Genomic DNA, 20,460 nt, shown 5'->3' with positions numbered 1-20,460 from the left:
CTGACTAATGTAGAGCTAATGAAGTCTCATCATTGGAGGCCAGAGTATAGAGTCTCAGTTTAATTCAGTAAGTGCTCATGGAAATTGACTCGAACCTCGCTGAGAAATATGACCCTAGCATCGTCACGAGCGCCGGTGCGGAGATTCAACCAGCGCCTAAGTGTGGGAAAAATCATTAGGAAGCGTGCAACACTTTTCCCTCGTCCTTTTGTTAAGCGCCATTGATTTCATTAAAAATATTCCAGTTTAAAATGATTAGTCTGAGATCATTTTATATGAACTACTATATAAACATCTAAACTCCAGTTCGACTAACATTACAATTATGCAAACTCTGTATGCGTGCTCGCTACACCCCATTCTCCCCTTCCCCTCCGAAGAATATAACGTGAATAATAAAAAAGGCTACATTTATAATAAAGTCAGTGCACTAAAGCAGTTAAAATATTCCAAAGTGTACCAGTAAACTCTCAAGATATGGTCGCTATCGCGGTGATCTCAGCCTGTTTAGGTGGAGGGATGCCGTGGACGAGGGGGTGATTAATTGGTGTAGCTGGAAACGCTGACGGGGAGCTCGGGGATGCAGACCCCAGGGCGCATCAGTTGACACAGGCAGCCCGTGGCAAACAGCCTGTAATAATCCCACCTTTCATTACGGAGACGCAGCAGCAGCGGTATGAACACTCTAGCACTCTGGACAGCGCTCAGCGTGTGCACGTGCGGCGCGGTAAACGCTTGCTCAGGTAACTTTACACTTTACAACTTTAAACTAACTTTACACTGAAAACTTTTTTTTTGTCATAGAAACATTCTGACCTAACAGTATCATGTGTAAGTGCGCTTACCTGTTGGATGTTAAATAGGTAAATATTGCAGTTACAGATATTAACCGCAAAGTTTGCTTACATGAAAGTTTTTTATATCCTATTTGAAGGAAGAAAGTTGTTAAGGCTTGTGTTGTTTCTTGATTTTTTTAAGTAAAAAAACTTGGAAGTAACAGCGCGAGGTTTGCCAATGCCACTTTAGTCCGACTGTCCGAGTTTTTAAGCGCTGGATACAAGAAAGGGGTTCGACCAGTGAAGGACTGGCGGGACTCGACATTGGTAGCCATAGACTTGATGGTCTATTCCATCCTGAATGTGGTGGGTTGAAAAACTTCTACACAGGTATCATTATGATATTCATACTATATTCATACATTTATGATCAAATACTGAAGTATTATAACTATGTGTACTATGTATGTAATTCAGGATGAGAAGAACCAGGTTTTGACAACATACGTATGGTACAGACAGGTAGGTTTTGCTCAATGACAAACACTCAATTTCAATACAGTTTTACAATTTCCTCATCTCATTGCCGACACTTGATACCTCTTACATTTCATAATGTTACCATGAATGTTACGAAAATTGGTAGAACTAAAAATGAAACATAAAAACTAACTATTTTTTCCACATCCCACGTGAAGCAATGGACTGATGAGTTCCTTGTCTGGAATCCAGAAGATTTTGATGATGTCAAACAAATCTCTATGCCTACGGCAAATGTCTGGGTACCTGACATTGTCATCAATGAGTTGTGAGTAATCTCTGCATGACTACTGCTGATAGTGTAGTGTACTCAAAGTACTCATCTACTACATTATGCTTGATTAACATTTTAATATCCCTATTATACTTTTTTACAACTGCAAGCTTCAGCACTGCCTTATAGGTAGAAAATAATACAAACAGGACAAGCTAGCATAATTTTTTTTTTGTTTTTCAGCAACAACAACAATAAAATTCAGACTTGGTTAATAACTCTTTCGTTGTGTTTATCTTATTTTCTAAACTTCTCTCTTGGACTCTTACAGTGTGGACGTCGGGAAGTCTCCAGACATCCCGTACGTGTATTTGAGAAGTGATGGTATGGTGCAGAACTACAAGCCCATCCAGGTCGTGACCGCCTGCTCCCTCAACATCTACAATTTCCCCTTCGATGTTCAGAAATGCAGCCTGACTTTCCAGAGCTGGCTGCATACTAGTAAGTGCATTTTTGCAATACGTCCTTCACTAATATTAGCTGTATTTCTACAGAAATAAGTTCTATCTTTACAGAAATAAGATTAAAATAAAACTAAGAAACGAAGGTATTAGACAGCCAACATGGTTCGTTGTATTATTCACACCTTGCATTCTCAATAAGAAAACGTCGCACTAATGAAGCCCAGGTGAGGTCAGTTGCATGGTATCCTTCCTACAGGAAGGTACAATCAGTCTGAATGAAGTGACCTTTAGCATATCTCCTCCCTTAGTTAACGACATAAACATCACGCTAATGAGGAGCCCGGAGGAGGTGAAGACGGATAAGACAGTGTTCATGAACCAGGGCGAGTGGGAGCTCCTGCACATCCTCTCCAAATACAAGTCCTTCAGCGTGGACAACGATGACTACTATGCCGAGATGAAGTTTCATGTGTGTGCAACCAGGAACCTTCTCGATACCTGATCTCTTGGTTAGCTCTATCTCAGAGGTCCTCAGGAACAGTCCCGGGGACCCGCATCGCTGGACAATCGCAAGTCTTTCCTTTCTTCAGCACATCGGAACCAGCTCATGAAGGTCTCGGTGATGAGATGGATGAGGTGGATCAGGTGTGCTGGGCGTTGGGGAAACTTGAACCCGTGCAGGGCTGTGAGTCTTCAGGGTTGGAGCTTATGACCACTGACCTATATAAGCGAGCAAAAGCCTGATGAAATCCTGGCGATTGCTCCAGTAATCTCACATCTGCATTTCTCCATGAGACGACACTAAACTTAACTGTCTATAATTCATAGCTTTCGTCACCACATCACTGGAGATTTGTGCTCTTCCTTAACCTTCAGGTGGTGATCAGACGCAGGCCTCTCTTCTACACCGTCAACCTGCTCCTGCCGAGCATATTCCTGATGGTCATGGACATCGTGGGCTTCTACCTGCCGCCAGACAGTGGAGAGAGAGTTTCCTTCAAGATCACACTGCTGCTGGGCTACTCGGTCTTCCTCATCATCGTCTCCGACACATTGCCAGCTACCGCTATTGGCACCCCCCTCATTGGTAGTTGTCACCCTTTGTTTTGTGGAAGCAGCACTGACACATGCTTGCCAGGTACCATGAAAGCAATATGACCCCAATTATGTCCGAATCGATAAAAGGGTCTCAAGGTTCCTGGGAGCTCCTGAGGACTGGATGTTTATCACTACTTTGCATGAACCACCCGAGTTGGGAGCCGAGTTAGAGCACAAAACGTCTGAGGGTTGCTGAAGACTAGAAACATAGTGGGAAACATCGATCTAGTGGACATCTTAGATCTGTCCCATTTATGCCATTGCATCATGGTCACTAATGAAGCCAGTGTCTGTGTGTGTGTGTGTGTTTGGCACAGGTGTGTACTTTGTGGTGTGCATGGCCCTGCTGGTGATCAGCCTGACAGAGACGGTGCTGATCGTCAGACTGGTCCATAAGCAGGACCTGCAGTCTCATGTGCCGCAGTGGGTCAAGCACCTGGTTCTGGACAAGGCCACCGTGTTACTCTGCATCCGCAACAGGGCGATGTGCTCGCCGCTGGTCCGCGACTCCGACCTGCCGCGCTACAAGGACAACAACATGATGGGTGAGCTTCAAACACATATCAGTGTATTCACTGCGTACGCATGCACGGGTCAAGTTTAGTGGCCTTTTCAGGTTATGGGGTGAATTCAGAATCAGACCCTTGACCTTTAAATACTAGCACGTCCTCTGGTGGGACAACTGAATGGGGACAAAATGAACAGGATGCTACTGCTTAGCTGATTGTGAACACTAGCGTGAAGCATGTGTGATTTTGCATCTGCAGTCCGCTGTAACCACCACTGCGAGAGCTCCAGAAACATGGAGAGGGGCCTGGGCATCGGGCTGCCCGTGCGGGACACCGCTCCTCCGGTCATGGACAACATCCTGCACGAGGTCTCCTCCATCCGGCAGTTCCTGGAGAAGAGGGAGGCGTGCCGTGACATTGCCAAGGACTGGCTGCAGGTGGGCTACGTGCTGGACGTGCTACTCTTCAGAGTCTACCTGCTGGCCGTGCTAGCCTACAGCATCACCCTGGGAACGCTGTGGTCCGTCTGGCAGTACGCCTGAGACCGCCCGAGCTCCGGCACCACCCCCCCCCCCCCCCCCCCCCCCCCCCCACCCCCCACCCTTTCACTGCAGCCACTGTGTGCTCGTGTGGGTTAGCGGGTCTGTGTGAGATTGCCGTGAGGCGGACACGGCTGGTGGCCCACAGCAGGGTCATGTGTAGTTCGTGGAGAGTCAGCCAGGCTAAGACGGTACAGTCTGGGTCTTGTGGCAGCTTGCTGAGCTAACAGGCGCCATGACCAGAAAGACCCTCCTACAACTCCTTTCACCCAATATAAAATATACATTTTGGTTATTATAAACAAATGAGTACATTTCAGAATATTAATTTATTGTACATAGTGTGTATCTCATAGTTGAACAATGTAGAACTTATAGGATGTGACCAGTTATGTGTCAGGGAAACTCACTGTTATAGTCTTATAATATGCAGACTGACATCACTTAATAAGGTTAAACTCTGGACATACATAAAGGATGTTTACATATAATTATTCATTATAAATTATTTAAAGATCAACATAAGTATTAAATCATGGTAAAAATCAGTAATGTCACTGTTACATCACTGTAACTGTCAATTATTTTGAAATCCTTGGTCAGTTATCAAATTTGAAGATTTACATGAATATATTTGTACAGACTGTTTAAAATGCATGCATTTATTTACAGTTAGCAGATCTAAATTTTCTGTCTCTTAATGCGTAGCTCATCTGATGTCTTCTGTAATCCTTAACACTCTAAACCAGAGCACTATTCTCCCTCCATGAAATCTGTACTGAAACGAAATGTGTATAAGCCGAGTACCTTGTTTTTTTTATGGCAGATAATGGTGAAAATACACAGATGTGATTAACGTTGAAGGTCGAAAAGTCTGTGTATGTGTGAGAACTATAAGGTCCCTAACCCAGCCTTTATCTATACTGTAGCTGTGTGTTAATCCTAGCCTTAGGACTAACACTTTAATGTACTGATTTGTTAAGACCTTTTTTCCCCCCTCCCCTCAGTAGGAATGCGCTCAGCAGGCTGTCTGGCGATTGGCTAAATGTCACTGACACCCTACATAATTAAAGCAAAAATCAGTTAGACAGTTAGACACTAAATGGGAGCATTGATCCCAATACAATCAATGAAACTGCATCTTTGCAGGCTGTCAGAGAATGGGTTTGCAATTCACAAGCCATTATCCCATCATGCTGTAAGACAAGAAGTCATTTGATTTACTTTCTGGAACTTCTGGTATAAATACTTTTTTTAAAGGTCTGTAAAAATAATCTTTTATTTATAAAAAAACACTTATTGTAATATACTTTATTTATATGTGATATGCAACTATGAAAAATGTGCAGTACATACATATGTTACAGTGTGCTGGAGTCGGTGTCATACCCCTTCGTGACCACTAGAGGGCTATAAAAGCTAAACATCATGTTCTGTTGCATTGTCGTCCTCTGAGGGTATTACACTAAACACCAATAAATAAATCGCACTGGTCCTTGGAATAAGAAATACCATTCACATCATAATCACGGGTTTCCCAAAGAGCAGCAGCAATCTGCAGTTTCACAAAAGACAAATAAAAAGAGAAATTAAACACGTGCTGAGACAAATAACACCAACCAATCACCAACCAAAGCCCTGAATGAAGCTTCAGCTGGAGGCATCATTTAGAAAAACCAAACATCAACCAAACATCAACCAAAGCCCTAAATGAACAGCTTCCGTGGCGTCTTGTAGGACATTACTTGTTTTGTAAATGTGCTTGTCCGTAGATGGCCCCTGGCTGCAGACCGAGCCAGTTGGCCCGCTGATGCCTGCGGGCAGGGCTTAGCGGGGAAGACAATCGGGGGATTTGGACAAGACCACGTCCACCATTCACACATCGCTGTCTCACCTCCCCTCGTCCATTAGATCATATCTGGGTCAAAGAGCACCCAAAGATGGGACCCCCTCGGCCACCACACAAAGCCTATTCAGCGGCAGATCCGCATTCATTCCAGCTCCCTCTCACATGGCTGGGAGGCTCACATGGCCCGAAGGCCCAGCAGGCCGGGGTGCCGGCCGGGACGCTTCTTAACCACGGCGAGAGAAAAGGAGGCACATTTAATATGATCGGATGGCCTTACAAACGCGAGTAGCACTCGGCCCTCCAACAATCCACGTGTGACACTGAAATATGATTGTTGCTTTGTGCATGTTAAAGCTTAGGAAGGAGAATGGGCAGAGGAGGATTCGTTCACTTTGACCCGTGATGCTGGCACTGGAAGAAAAAGGTCTCGCGCCGTCACCAAAAAAAATATAAAAAATAAAAAATTGCAATATATTTGCAATGTTATAAATGCAAAATGTAAACACTGATTATTTTGAATGAGATATTCCATATGATCCAGGTGTTTTTTTCGAATATTGTTAATAATCTAGCAATGGCATTAACAAGCTTGGTTTTGACATTTCCATTCGACACGTGTGACTCATGATATTTAAATAAATCTGATGTTCATGTGTCCCACTCCTGTGCTGCGAGGAGGAGACGCGTGTCCACATCACCGTCTGTGTGCAACAAGTACAGCACTTGAGCTGGATGATGGAGACACGTCGCCATATACACAACCACACATCATTTTACAAACAGCCCAAATCCCAGGAACACTGTGTAGTATTGTAGTGGATCGCCTGTTGTTTGTTCAGATGATTCCTTCAAGTCCTGTGCAAAGAGCCCAGGCCGGCAGCACAGAACTCACTCGCTCTGCAAGCTCGCGCTTTGTATTCCCCGCTCGTGTGCACGCGGGAGGAAACGAGAGCACAGGGTCTTTTGTTTCTGCCCGTTTGTCCCACAGACAGTAGTCAGCGCAGGCTGTGGTGGTGCTGCTGACGCCTGTGCCACTCCCCGGACCCCAGCAGGAAAACTGCCTTTCAGCTACAAGAACTTTCATGGCTATAGTTATTTATTTTTTGCTCCCCTTCCTATTTTGGCAGTGTAGTGGTGGACAAACACTGCTCATGTCTAAACTGCAGGGGGCGCTAAAACGAGCCCCTTCACAGGTCTCTTGATTGACCATTAACGTGTACTTTTTCATTTTAGAAGTGTATAAAATTCTACAGAAACGATCAACTTGGAAGGGTATCAATACAACTTAAATTTTACTTTGGTTAAATAAAGCGTTAAGTGATTAGTTAAAGTGATTAATAGACAATTTGTAATGTCCTCGTATAAAAGTATAGACGCACATTAAGTGGAAGCTCTACGTCAGGAAGGCCACACACACACACACACACACACACACACTTGTTGGCACCATTCACACAGGCTCCAGCCTTCCCTGCTGCACAAGAGCTGCTCAGAGGCCCACCTGCCCTTACATACAGGCGGAGCAAACGGGTGTCCGAAAAGAAAAGACATGAAATCATGTAGCAGAGAGCCCAACCGAGGAAGGCCCTTCGTTAGCCGATGTTAAGGCTTACACATTTCAGTAAGCAGATAAAACACATGAAAAAGCCAGACAAACGTAAGTCCACTTTTTATTTTTTTTCTAACTGCAGATTTAAGGAATACAACTGAACATTGTTATTTGATGAGACTCATAAATAAAAATACAAAAAAAAAAAAAAAAACACACTACAAAACAATCTACTGTTAGTAGGATGTAAAAAAATCTCTCACTATTAAAGGCACACAATTTACTTAGTAACAACATTGAGAAGAAACCTGCAGCATTAAATCTCTTTAATTTCTTTATTTTTTCCACACTCCATCAGAGAACACTGAAATGTTACAAAGAGATGTGTCGGATCCTACACAGAAAGAAAAACCACATCAGAAAATGATGCTGATACCTGTAGCACAATTGGCAGAAGGTAGTGCTACAAAAAAGTTGCTGGAAAAGACAAAGGACCTTCGCAAAGCTTAATGCAAATTAATCTTTTTTACAATTGACAACAAACAGGAAAAAAAAAGACAAAAACAAAATTGGGCACCTTCTAAGATTAGGCTAAGATTAGGTGCTGAGGTAGACGTAACTAGAACAATTCAAATAATTATAAAAACACTATTTTTTAGTACAGAGCAACGACTGGCACTTGTGCTGTCACAACAAGGAAGAAAACATACACATAAGCCCAAAAAATAGGAAAGGGAGGGGGGGGGGGGGTTACAGTAAAGGGAGTGAGAGGTGGGGGGATAAAGAGCAAGAGAGGGCAGTGACAGAGAGAGGGAAAGAAAGGGGGAGAGAGAAGGACAGAGAGAGAGAGAGAGAGAGAGAGAGAGAGAGAGAGAGAGGGAGAGATGCTTTGTTACATAAAAAAAGCTTTGTTAGGCTTGGTCTGACAGGGCAATTGGTCCTCAGTGCTAATAAAAAAATAAAATAAAATAAAAAAGACAACGTCTGGGAGCTTCGTTGCTCAGACAGTTTAGTCTAGACCTCAGTGGCACATGCATGGCAACACGGCATGAAATGGCTACTCTTTCTAAAACACCACACGTGAACACAGTGAGCCAACTCCAGGGATGCCAGGCGACTGACTTTACTGTCTCTTTATACGCACGGACAACATAAGTACTCTTGAAAAGAAAGAAAACAAGAAACAGCAATGTTAGACTGGGGCGGTAAATATCAGTAAAACACCAGAATAAACTTGAAAAGGTGTTATTAGCTTTAATCAGCAAACCTGTTGCTGATGTTGGAAGGACTGAAACTGCTCTCTGAACACAAATGCCTTCAGTGTGAGAATCATTGAGATAAATGCACATATTTCAAAGCAAGGAATGTTCACCTTAAAATTCCTTTCAAATCGTATACAAAACACTGCAGCGATGCAGAATTTAAGATTTAGTCATTAATGAAAAAGCAGACCATGACGATCCAAAATAGCTTCTTTTTTAAAAAATTGGAAATATGGATATTAAATGTTAACGGGGTTTCGCCTCCTTAGGGGGACACAGGCAGGAAGATTGTGGCATCCCTGGAGCACTAGAGACACCAGTTATTTTCATTTGAAAATACAGAAACTAAGCAGATATAGATGGACAATTCGTTGAACAATTTCATTTAGGCACAAATATTACAGAAACATCAGTATAACATTGAGGGAAGAACTAGATCAATGCCAATATCTTTTAACCATGTCGAGAGAAAAGCGGCATAGAACACTACTATCTGATTAGTGTGTTGACACTAATATACGACACTCTTTCTGAAACACACACACACCTGCACGCACACAAAGGAAAACAGAACTAGAGAGCAGTGACACTAGTGTGTGTCTTTAGATCTCTTACTGTTGCCCCGTTTCACAAACCTTTTTTTTTTTTTTTTTTTAGTATCTGCTTAATATGTGCTGACATCTCCCACTCATAGAAAAACAACATTATTTCTGCCTTTGACACTGAGCTACTTATGCTTGCTTTAAATCTCACACGGGATCAAATGATTCCCAACTCACAGTGTTTTCCAGGATATAACAAGACATAAGACAGTTACAGCCCTGCTAGTCTGGCCCTGACTATCTCAGTTACAGACCTGCCTGTCTGGCCCTGACCCTCTCGGTTACAGACCTGCTCGTCTGGCCCTGACCCTCTCAGTTACAGACCTGCTCGTCTGGCCCTGACCCTCTCAGTTACAGACCTGCTCGTCTGGCCCTGACCCTCTCAGTTACAGACCTGCCGTCTGGCCCTGACCCTCTCAGTTACAGACCTGCCGTCTGGCCCTGACCCTCTCGGTTAAAGACCTGCTCGTCTGGCCCTGACCCTCTCGGTTACAGACCTGCTCGTCTGGCCCTGACCCTCTCAGTTACAGACCTGCCGTCTGGCCCTGACCCTCTCAGTTACAGACCTGCCGTCTGGCCCTGACCCTCTCAGTTACAGACCTGCCGTCTGGCCCTGACCCTCTCAGTTACAGACCTGCCGTCTGGCCCTGACCCTCTCAGTTACAGACCTGCCATCTGGGTCTTCCCATCCCTACATTTTAGCAACTTCAAGTAAAGAAAATAAAATGTTGGCAACATGATTGTTTGAAATCTTGTGTGCAATGTAACTGATCATTGGCATCACATTAAATCAGGCTCTCTCTCTCCCACTCTCTCTCTCACCCTCTCTCTCTCACCCTCTCTCTCTCCCACTCTCTCTCTCCCACTCTCTCTCACCCTCACTATTTTCAGAAAGGAGTTTGTGGCTGATTTAGTCCTTCACCTACAATGTATTGACATCCAGAAAGCAACACTTACCACCACTTATTCACACGTTTATGTCCGACGTTACCGAAGAGGAGCAAGGCAAACGATTCAAACCAAGAGAAAATAAAACCAAAAAACTGTACAAAGATTTGCCCTGCTGAAACCTCGACAAATGGAAAAGGGACCGACACGCAATACAAAAATATCACAATTTTATATATCAAATGGCCTCTGTTGGCTCTTGCTCAGGACTACACTCATATAAAGAAAAGTTGACCGACAGGATTTATAATTTTTTTTTCCTTCTTTCATCTCCGATTACTACTTGCAGTCCCAATTGTCCAACGCACAATGCACTGCTGCATATGACCTGTTCTTAGCGGTTCAGGCTTAGTGAACCATCTTTTTTTTCACATTACAAAACTACAATTCTATTCACATATTTTCAAGTTTTACTTTTTTTTTGTTTACTTTAAAGTACGACACTCCATCAATTCCAAACATACCTCCCGTGTCGATGCTTCTCCCCAAAACGTAAGGCTTCAAAATCTCTCCTCTCTCTGCTCTCAACAAAAAGGTTTGGGGTGGGGGACGGGGGCATAAAGGAAAATAAATGCTTGTCTTTTCTGTTTAATTATCACTAACAACTTTTATCCTTTATATATGTTACTTACAAATCTCAACAGATAACGCTTAAAAGCATGAGATGAAAAGTTGCAATAATGCAAAACTAACACAATAATGTGCTTTTGAAAAAAAATAAGTAAAACAACCAAAACAAAACTTAGAGGTAGCTTACAAAAAAAAAAAACAAATAACGACCACACCCACAAGTTCTTAAACAAGCAGGGTTAATAACACAAAAAGTACCAAGTTTGGTAACAAAGATGCAATAATCTCTCTTCATGGTGGCACTTCTGAGTACATATCATATTTCACATCTCCTCTGCAGACACATGCGTTCACAATCAAATATACAAAACAAAAAGGAAAGAAACAAAGGAGAAATTAAAAAAACACAAGCACATGAGGTCACAAAAAAAAATCCGAGGTAATTCAAGTACAATGTGCTGAGATAAATCAAGGTAAAATAGGAAACAGACAAAGCAAAGGAACAAACCCACATGAAGACCTGCCTGTTGTCTTACGGCAGCCGTCTAGGCTGGACAGAGCAGGCCTCGTAGCACGGGCCCGACTCTTCACTAACTGTTCAGATATGTGGGGACTAGTCCGGTATGTCACAGTGTGCTTTAGTGTCCAGATCACTGGTAAAAGCAGCTTTACTCATTATTTTGGTCTCTATATCAGAACAGCATAAACAGTTTCGATTCAATTCGATATCTAGTAGATAACGGGCACACGCAGGGTTCTGCCAAATCTGGTTTCCGAGCGTAATCGCTACCATGACTTTGTGTTAGTCTGATTTCTTTACCGGTCAAGTACTTAGTCAAAATGAAATAATGAATAAACGCGACAACAAGCAACAACAGAACCCAAAATGTCCAGTTATTACTCCATGGAAACGTACAGTGTGCACTGCAATGGGGATCCAACGAGAGCAGAAGACGTAAGACGTGGCACTCAGCAGTGTCAGAGAAGAAACATCAAACAAAATCTGTTGTCGTAAGGTGGATTTGTAATATGCGCAATGAAGCTGTGAAAGGCTGTGCTGCAGAAGCAGAGATTATGGTGAGAAAGTGAAATGACATTTATGAATGGAACATTGAGAGCTTAGCTGATCTGTATGCTGGTTAAACCAATAAACTCTTAATGAATGTAAATTATGCAGGAAGACTCTACCCACTGAGTGTCTATGGTACATCAATAAAGATGCTCTCTTTGAAGCTTTTGTCTCAGTTGCTCAAAAACAGAACCAATACACATGGCCACCTGTATTGCAGATGTAAAGGTGTAAGTGCTTGTGACACCAGCCCCTGGTATGTCACCTCTAAGTTCATAATATGAACAGTAATTAACCAGGAGTAGGGGCAGTATCCCACTTCAAGTTAAAAAAAAAGGGGGAAAACAATATTATACTAAGAAGCAGGAGAAGACATCATTTTTATGAGTCCTCTACGAGACAGTGGGAGAATCTTAATTTGAGTGCGTGTGTGTGTGTTGATGTCTGGCATGAAGATGAGCAGTACCACATGACCTCAGTGAGTAGAGCACACTTCCTGTTTGAGACGCTGCTTCCTGTGAGCAGATGAGTACCCCACAAGGTGCCATTACAACACGACAGAACGCCACACCACCACGGGGACTCGCCCTGACGAAGCCATACTGAACGGGTACAATTTTTTTTTTCTTCAGTGTCCTTGCATCCTGTCTCTATGTCACATCCTCTCCCACGTTGCTTTGCCCAGCCCCCTCCGACAAAAATGTGCCCCCCCACCCCCACCCACTGCTCGCTTCCTCTAACTACATCCTCTCGCATTCCAAAACGACCATCTAACCCCGTTTCAGTGGGCCTGGCCGCCCCACAAACCCCGCCCCTCGCCCCACCCTCCTGGTGGACATGCTCCGCCCCCTCCACGCCCCCTACTTCAAACATAGCACAGGTACAGGTAGGTCTTCTCTATCCTCCAGTCGGGGGGGATGTCCTCGGGCTTGTGGCCCTTCATGTGCTTCTGCATGGCCGACAGGCTGGGGCAGTACTCCAGACAGATGGTGCACTGGTAGGGTGAAGCGCCGTTGTGCGTACGCAGGTGCTTGATCATGGCGGAGTAGTCCCGCGAGCGCTGGTGGCACAGCTTACACTCGAACGGCTTCTCACCTGCGTGGATGACGGACAGGAGTCAGAGGAGCGGACGAGCCAGTGGCGTCCGGGGGAACCGCCAAGGACACGCCCCCCTTCCCCCGGCACACTCACGCATTCAAGCACGCTGGGCCAGTGGGTTTAAAGAAACCCCTCTGGAGATGCTAAATATGTAATAGGCATGTGCTAAATGAGGGAGAGGGCAGTTTCTGAGTGACGGGTTGTGGGAGACGGGACACGGGCACAGACAGGACAGACAAGACACCGATGGTATTTAGCTCCAAACAGTCAGAAAAACTAACAGAGTATCGGCATTTTCTAGTTCTTTCATCTACATGGAGTGTAGGCAGGCCGCCTGTTTTTAACTAAATAAATGGGCGTGTGATTTTTGAACAGCTTTTGTATAGCTAACCATTTTCCCCCCATTGTAAGAATTCAGACAAAAAAATACCTAGCAACAGTAACAGAATATATGCTCTATTTAGTCTGACGATAACAAATAAGTCTTCCAAATGTTGACCTTTAAAAAAATGTCACAGAGAGCGTAAAGAGGAGTGGAGGGCAAACCCCAGGGTCTGTAGGAGTGCTCACCGGGCCGCCCCATGGCACTAGGCCAGCGGCGGACGGGCCCGGCCGTGACCCAGGTGCCAGGTGCAAGGTCATGTCTGCCTGTGGCCAATCATGTAAACGGCTCTAACGAGGCAGCTGTTAAATCCTCGGGAGGCGGCGGCGGTGTACTTTAACTGCACTGTAAACAGGGTGGCCTCGGATAACCAGGCAATAATGAATTGCAAATGGAGCTCGGCTATTGATCGGCCATTGACAGCGCGGGCCAGCCGTGTCGATGCTCCGTCACGCCGCTCTCTTTTGTGCGTGCTGGCCTTTGACTGCGAGCTCGTCACTGCTCTCGTTATCTGGGCCATGCCCGGTTCCACCGGCCAGACCAGGACTGGCCAACAAGGGGAAAAAAAAACAAAAAAAAAAACAATCATTTGACAGGCTGCCTTGATAGTAGGGTTTAACAGCAGTCTGAGCAAGCATCAGTGGGGGGGGGGCGGGCTTTGGCTGATGGGGAGAGAGACCCCAGGCTCTGCTCTACAGCCCTAATCCCCTTGTCATGGGGTGAGCTGACAGCAGAGGAAATACTGCTGCCCTTTGGTGAGGGTCTTATAGAAGATCTTGGAATCAATCAGACATCTTAACAGCATCACACGGCTTCTTTGAGAAGAGTTCTGGCAACCATGGTGTTGCAGGCCGAAGGGAAACGCGCGAGAGCGATATTAACGCACGCCTGCCGCACCGGCTCGTCCTGCTGCATCCGTGGGGGGAGGGTGTGAAGATGGGAAGAGGCGGGGCAGAGGCGGGGCTTACCTGTGTGCACGCGGTAATGGGTCTCCAGCTGGTGCTTCAGGCTGAACTTCTTGCCACAGCCGTTGCACTCGTAGGGTTTCTCCCCCGTGTGGATGCGCTTGTGGCCCTTCAGCGTGCTCTCGTCCCGGAAGCAGCTCCCGCAGAACTCGCACTCGAACGGGTGGTCACCTGACACACAGGACACGCCATGTTTTAGCACATGCATGCGTGTGGGGGGGCTAGAGGTGATGGTTTAAAGAGTAAGGTGAGTCATAATGGAATTCCTCTACGAACATTCCTCTACGTCTATGGGCAAAGGATGCTTGTCAATTTTGTTCCACAATATTTTGCGCATACAATAGATCAGTGATCCATATATTACAGATTTTGATACAACAAAACAGTGATGGGTTTAGCTTTAGAGTTTTTAGGTTGTTATAGGGCATTGTGATAAAAAAAATGCAGCCTGCAACATTTGAGATATAGTGGAACATGACACAAATGTGACAGAAATAACATCTCATTTACATATCATGATGCTCTATACACAGGCCAAGTTTCATCATGGTATTACTGGTGCTCAGGCATGCATGTAATGGATATTCAGATGCCAATAATCAGGGATATTATGATATGCAGGGCGCTCTCTCTTGCCCTTTGTTAATTGCTTTCCTGTGTCTGACTATCCTCCGCTCATAGATCATTCTCACCCTGTACAGATGCACGACGCTGCCAGGCGTGTAATGTTCTCGATTAATGCATTTCACTACGGCGCTGAAGGTTTAAGTCATTGTGAATGACCTACGTGTTTCATTATCTGGCTGTCCGAGCGGCACCGTGCCGACGAATAAATTGCGTTTCTCGTTATGTACTGTCATGCTCAGCCTCTCGCCACCCCCGTTACGAGACAGTGTCAATTTCCTCGGGCAGGTTGGGCGCGAGCCGCACCTAAACGCTCCCGCACATTTTACACCCGCTCGGCTATTTGGGCTAAAATGTCACAGCTTTCTGTTCGACGAACTATCCCGGCCTAATGGGAACAGAGAGAATAACAAAAAAATAAAAATAAAAAAAAAGGGAAAAATCAAGAATAGGAAAAAACAAAGAGCGGTGGCTCGAGAGAAAAAAAATCAATAAAAGTGACGGTCTTTATTTGTCTGCATGAAGCTATCTGTGGCTCGCGCTGTAAGACATTCTGCTCTTTCTAGCGTCTCTGCCGCTGCAGCGCGCGCAATCCATCACCGTCTGCGTCTGGGCTCCGGCACGCGACAGGAATAGTAATCCCGCCAAATTCACCTGACTTTAATTGCGACTAAGCCTGCGCTTCAATCAGAGACATCTGTGCCGAGCCCAAAAGAAAGCTCCTCGCTGCAAATGCCCCAGAGTTCAATTCGGTGGCTTGCTCCCACAATCAGTACAAGAATCTTTAATCTTTATTTGGAAGAATAATTGGTGACAGCTCGCACTTGATACTACGGGGCAGGAATTCATATATCTAATACAAGGCATTATTTTAGGCTGCTGGCTTCGTGTAAATGCGGTATTTTGCCGCCACGGACGTAAGCCAATCTGCTTATCAAATTTTGCAGCGGCGCGAGGGCTTGGCGGGGCTTACTTTCGTTAGGAATACATTAAGCCTGTAGGCAGTAAAGATACAAGGTGATAGATCAAGAGGCTGCCACGGCGCCTGGTACTGTGTTCCCCCCTCCGTGCCCGAAAACGCAGCGAGCCATCAGGCAGAGGGAGAATCTGGACTGAGGAGAGGAGGGGACGGAGGGGGTTGGTGGGGGGGCAAGGGAAGCTTGGGGGCTGCCACCTGCGTCCCTGTGCCCTGGGGGGTTGGGCTGGCTTTGGTGGTTAGGAGGGGGGGGGGGGGGGGGCGCTGTACCTGGCCAGGGCGCGTGGGAGCCGCCTGTGGCCTGCTGTGGCTGAGGCTCAGGGCCCAGTTCATTATGCACTAAGCGGCGTAAATCAGGGCTCCATCACTGCCAGGGTCTCGGCTGGCCTGCACTATCAAACACAGCTGCGAACACAAAACACCCGCCGCAGATGGAAAATGGGCTCCGAATAAAACACAAGACCAGAACAACAACGGAATATTAACGAGGCCCAGCCGGCAGCAGGAGCCCGCGCCGAGAGAGAGGGAGGGAGGGAGTGTGCAAGCAGCCATGATTATTAACCCCCGATGGACGGCGGCCATCACTCCCACTGTATACGCACCAGCGCTCTCCTGTTTGTAGGTGGCTCTCATTTTTCATTCCCCCGAAATCTGAAAACGATACTTTATATATAGAACACCAAATTTTCTAATAATTTTAGTTACTGTTTTGGCATTGGAACCTCAGCCAGCAATTTAAGGGAGGATTTTACGCCGGAGTCAGAATAATTACAGCAGCCGGCGGATTATTGCGGTTCTTGTGTAGGTTTCACTATTGGTGAGGCAGAAACTGTGTGGATCACCAGCAGAGCATCAGTGTGTTTTTACTGCAGTGATTCCTTCTATGGCATGAGGGGAAAATATGAATGAGATTAGGAAGATCAAAGAGGGTCTAAATGTGAGGACTGGCTCGCTTCCCCCTACCCCTTGTTTAAAAAAAAATGAGGGACTTATTTTTAGTGCTTTTGCCTGGGCCAATCGCAAAATTTTTTCCCCGTTTTTAAATCCCTTGACAAAAGCTCCCACATCACATTAAACGGCTGCTTGTGACTGCTCATTGTAATTTAATGCACGCCTACAGAGGAATTGGGTTCAAAGAAGCGCAACGTTGTGTCTATCTTCTATCCCTCCCTCCGTCTCGGCCGTGGGGAGAGCTGCTGACATTTATGCAGGTGGACGGGGACGCGGGGGATGTCTGTGTGTGTGGGGGCGTCTCCTCTGAGACGGTGTCCGGTCCGGCCGCGTACAGTACCTCTGCCCATCTTCCCCGCCTTACCGCGGACGGCCTCTGCTCATCACTCCTGCTTTCGCTTCAAATATTTATCCCAGACGAGGTCTGAGCCTCTGAAGCGCGGCCCTGTTATTTAAGGTCAGACGTCAAGCGTGGAGGAGGACGGGGGGTGGGGGGGGGGGTGGACGGAGGCTTTCGGGAGAAAATGGGATTCATTTCCATCGTCTCATATTCCCCCGCACGGAATGGGGCTTCCTGCTTCCTGCGCCCCCTCATCTGTGTGAAGAAGCGGGCCGGGCCGGGCGAATAACGCCGCTGTCACAAGGCATCACGGTGCGGGGGCCCCGCCACTAAATGACCTGTCAGCTCGGCCCGCTCCCCTCCAGCAAGACGACGTGACTGCCGTGGCGGGACACGCGGGACATCAGAGGGAAAACGCAGCAGCGCGGATCCGGACCGGCGCGCGCGAACGCAGCACGCTACGCACGCGCACCGCCGTCGGGTCAGGTACTGTGAAGCTATCAGGGTCAGGAGATAAAACAGAGAAGCTGCGTGCACCGTGAGACGTGGACAGATTCTGAATCCCCCCCGTGTTCTGTGGGACATGGAGGGAAAACAAACTCTGTTTACTAGTCGAAGCATCAAAACGATGTGACTATGTGGGCCATTGTGTAAACTAGGGTGCCTGGGCTCGTTTGCTCATTTACTTTATTTTGGCATCGCTGAGGGAACATCTGGACATTTCCCCCCCCCTTCATCTTTGGAGCATAATCCCTTTGGCATGAACTAGCTCGAAGTAGCGCGCTGCTTTCATGCTGTGGTGTGCTGGCATTGCAGATGGCTTTGGGAGGTGATGATGAGGGCCCCAGCCCTGTGTGGGAGCAGTGGTGGGGGGAGAGAGGACACCCCACCTGTGAGGGGGTGAGGTGGGGGTGAGAGGTCAGACCTGTGTGGCAGCAGTGGTGGGGGGAGAGAGGACAGCCCACCTGTGAGGGGGTGAGGTGGGGGTGAGGGCTCAGACCTGTGTGGGAGCAGTGGTGGGGGGAGAGAGGACAGCCCACCTGTGAGGGGGTGAGGTGGGGGTGAGGGCTCAGACCTGTGTGGGAGCGCAGGTGGCGTTTGAGGGCCGTGTGGCTGGGGAAGGTGCGGTTGCACTCGCTGCAGATGTAGCTGCGCACGCCTGCGTGAACCTCCATGTGCTGCTGTAGCGCCGTCTGCGTCTGGAAGCGCTTCCCGCACAGGAGACAGAAGATAGCCATGTCTGATCCTGGAGAGAGAGGGAGGGAGGGAGGGAGAGAGAGAGAGAGAGAGAGAGAGAGAGAGACAGAATGAAACCCCTATTTCATGTCAGCTGTAAAACTAGGACATCTGTGCGAACGATCTGACATTCACTTGAAATCCCTTTGGTGTGGTTCTGAACCTCGTCTGAGTGTAGTGCCACTGTAGCACTTGCATCAGCTGCACAATCAGCTCTGAACAGTGGACGGTTCTACTGCACGACCAGAACCTCCGAGCAGACGCGTGGTCACATCCAGCTGCACAGCAAGACCACAAGAGGTCAACAGCTGGATGAGAGCGTTAATCAGTTAAAAACTGAAATATGCACCAATGGAAACTATGCACATCTGCATGCCTAGCTCTATAAAGACAAGTACACACACACACACACACACACACACACACACACACACGCACACACACTTTTTCAATTACCAGACTCCAGAAAACACTGGGGGAAAGAGGGAACGTTCCGAGCTCAGCTTCCATTTCATCAGTCAATAATGCATCTTTGGGGCAAAGTTGCCGCTAATTTAAAAATCTATGAGGAGCTCAAACCTCGTGTTCATAAACGCGGAAACGTGGATCAATCAGTGAGAGACAGAGAGGCAAGACGGGAGGAGGCCTGTTCTTAAAGCTCAGTGTGCTTGAATTGCTCCTTCGCTGCAAATAAATACTGACAAGTCTTCCTTCTGGCTCTCTGCCTGTCTAAATCCCACCTTACCCTGTTCGCTCCGAGCTCTACCTCTCCTAGATGCTCTCTGTGGCCTCCCTCTCACTCCTCTCTCTCTCTCTCTCTCTCTCTCTCTCTCTCTCTCTCTCTCTCTCACTCTCTCACTCTCTCACTCTCTCACTCTCTCACTCTCTCACTCTCTCACTCTCTCCAGCCCCTCTGCCCCCCGTTCTTCATTTATCAATAAAGCGGGAGGCCATCGATCAGTGCCGATTGAGGCGGGACGCCCAGTGGGATCAGAACATTTGGATGCGAAGGCGAGCGACAGGCCGCCACGCCGTGACGCCGACCCACGCAGGCCCACCTGTGCCACCCACCCCTGCCTCAACTCAGACGGTACAGAGATTTACATAAAGTCTAAAAGCACAAACACTCACATTTCTGGGCGCAGAGAGAGGAAAAGCGGAGAGGCAAGGGGAGGGCCAGGACCGGGACAGCTGGGAAACCAGGCTGGCATGCAGGAGATGGGCCGGACAGGGACGGGACGCGAGACATGGGACCTGGACTCTGACCCAGAGGACGCAGAGGTCTCGGCAGGATGGGATGGGGGGTGTCTTGCATCACCAGTGCGGTACTCTTTGCTCATCAACCTCCCCATCCCTCTGGACAGCTAAGATCTACTGCAGGTTGATGAGAAGTAGTAAATCTTTCTTTCATTGCCATTATAACAGCCAAATTAGACGAGCACATCCATATATAGAGTGGAAAAATGGAATCAATTATTATGCGTCTTACTATGACTATCTTATTATGACACTGTTGCAACATGAGCTAAGGTGCGGCACGCAGGGAACGCCGAGTACTGATAGGATAGGCTTCCAGTGTTTCTAGGCAAGGATCGGTGGGTGGGCGTGGACATGGGACTGCATGTGTGCTTAAACCCCCACAGCAGACAGCCTGGCCTTCTAACTCACTACCTAAACATATCTTGTATGTAATTAGGTAGTGGCACAATAACCTACATTCATGCACCTCATTCACAAGCAAACACCCAAAGGGATAGGTGGAAAGTGTACCTAAACACACACACACACACACACACACAGACACACACAGAGACACACACACAGACAGACACACACACAGACAGACACACACACAGACAGACACACACACAGACAGACACACACACAGACAGACACACA

General features: G+C 46.9%; 2 protein-coding genes across 2 annotated transcripts in view; one reads left to right on the top strand and one right to left on the bottom strand.

Moving 5' to 3' along the window:
• Nucleotides 1–676: 676 nt before the first annotated feature.
• htr3a (5-hydroxytryptamine (serotonin) receptor 3A) lies at nt 677–4,143 on the top strand. The gene is made up of 9 exons (XM_076980213.1): nt 677–743; nt 979–1,142; nt 1,254–1,298; nt 1,475–1,584; nt 1,862–2,031; nt 2,303–2,463; nt 2,871–3,081; nt 3,410–3,637; nt 3,860–4,143. Exons 1-9 carry the CDS (start codon nt 677–679, stop codon nt 4,141–4,143), a joined length of 1,440 nt encoding a protein of 479 aa, XP_076836328.1.
• A 3,503-nt stretch (nt 4,144–7,646) lies between these two features.
• zbtb16a (zinc finger and BTB domain containing 16a) overlaps nt 7,647–20,460 on the bottom strand; it is an 80,470-nt gene continuing 67,656 nt past the window's right edge. The window contains exons 7-9 of the mRNA XM_076979445.1: nt 18,401–18,571; nt 14,438–14,605; nt 7,647–13,084 (exon numbers count right to left, since the gene is read on the bottom strand). Of these exons, the coding sequence (XP_076835560.1) occupies nt 12,855–13,084; nt 14,438–14,605; nt 18,401–18,571 (569 nt within the window). The 3' untranslated portion in view covers nt 7,647–12,854. The remainder of the gene's footprint in view (nt 13,085–14,437; nt 14,606–18,400; nt 18,572–20,460) is intronic.

Source organism: Brachyhypopomus gauderio, chromosome 18 (assembly GCF_052324685.1).
Source record: "Brachyhypopomus gauderio isolate BG-103 chromosome 18, BGAUD_0.2, whole genome shotgun sequence".
In the NCBI taxonomy this organism is placed as follows: Eukaryota; Metazoa; Chordata; class Actinopteri; order Gymnotiformes; family Hypopomidae; genus Brachyhypopomus; species Brachyhypopomus gauderio.
Note: the sequence above shows the minus strand (reverse complement) of the source record. Positions and strands in the feature narration are given on the sequence as shown.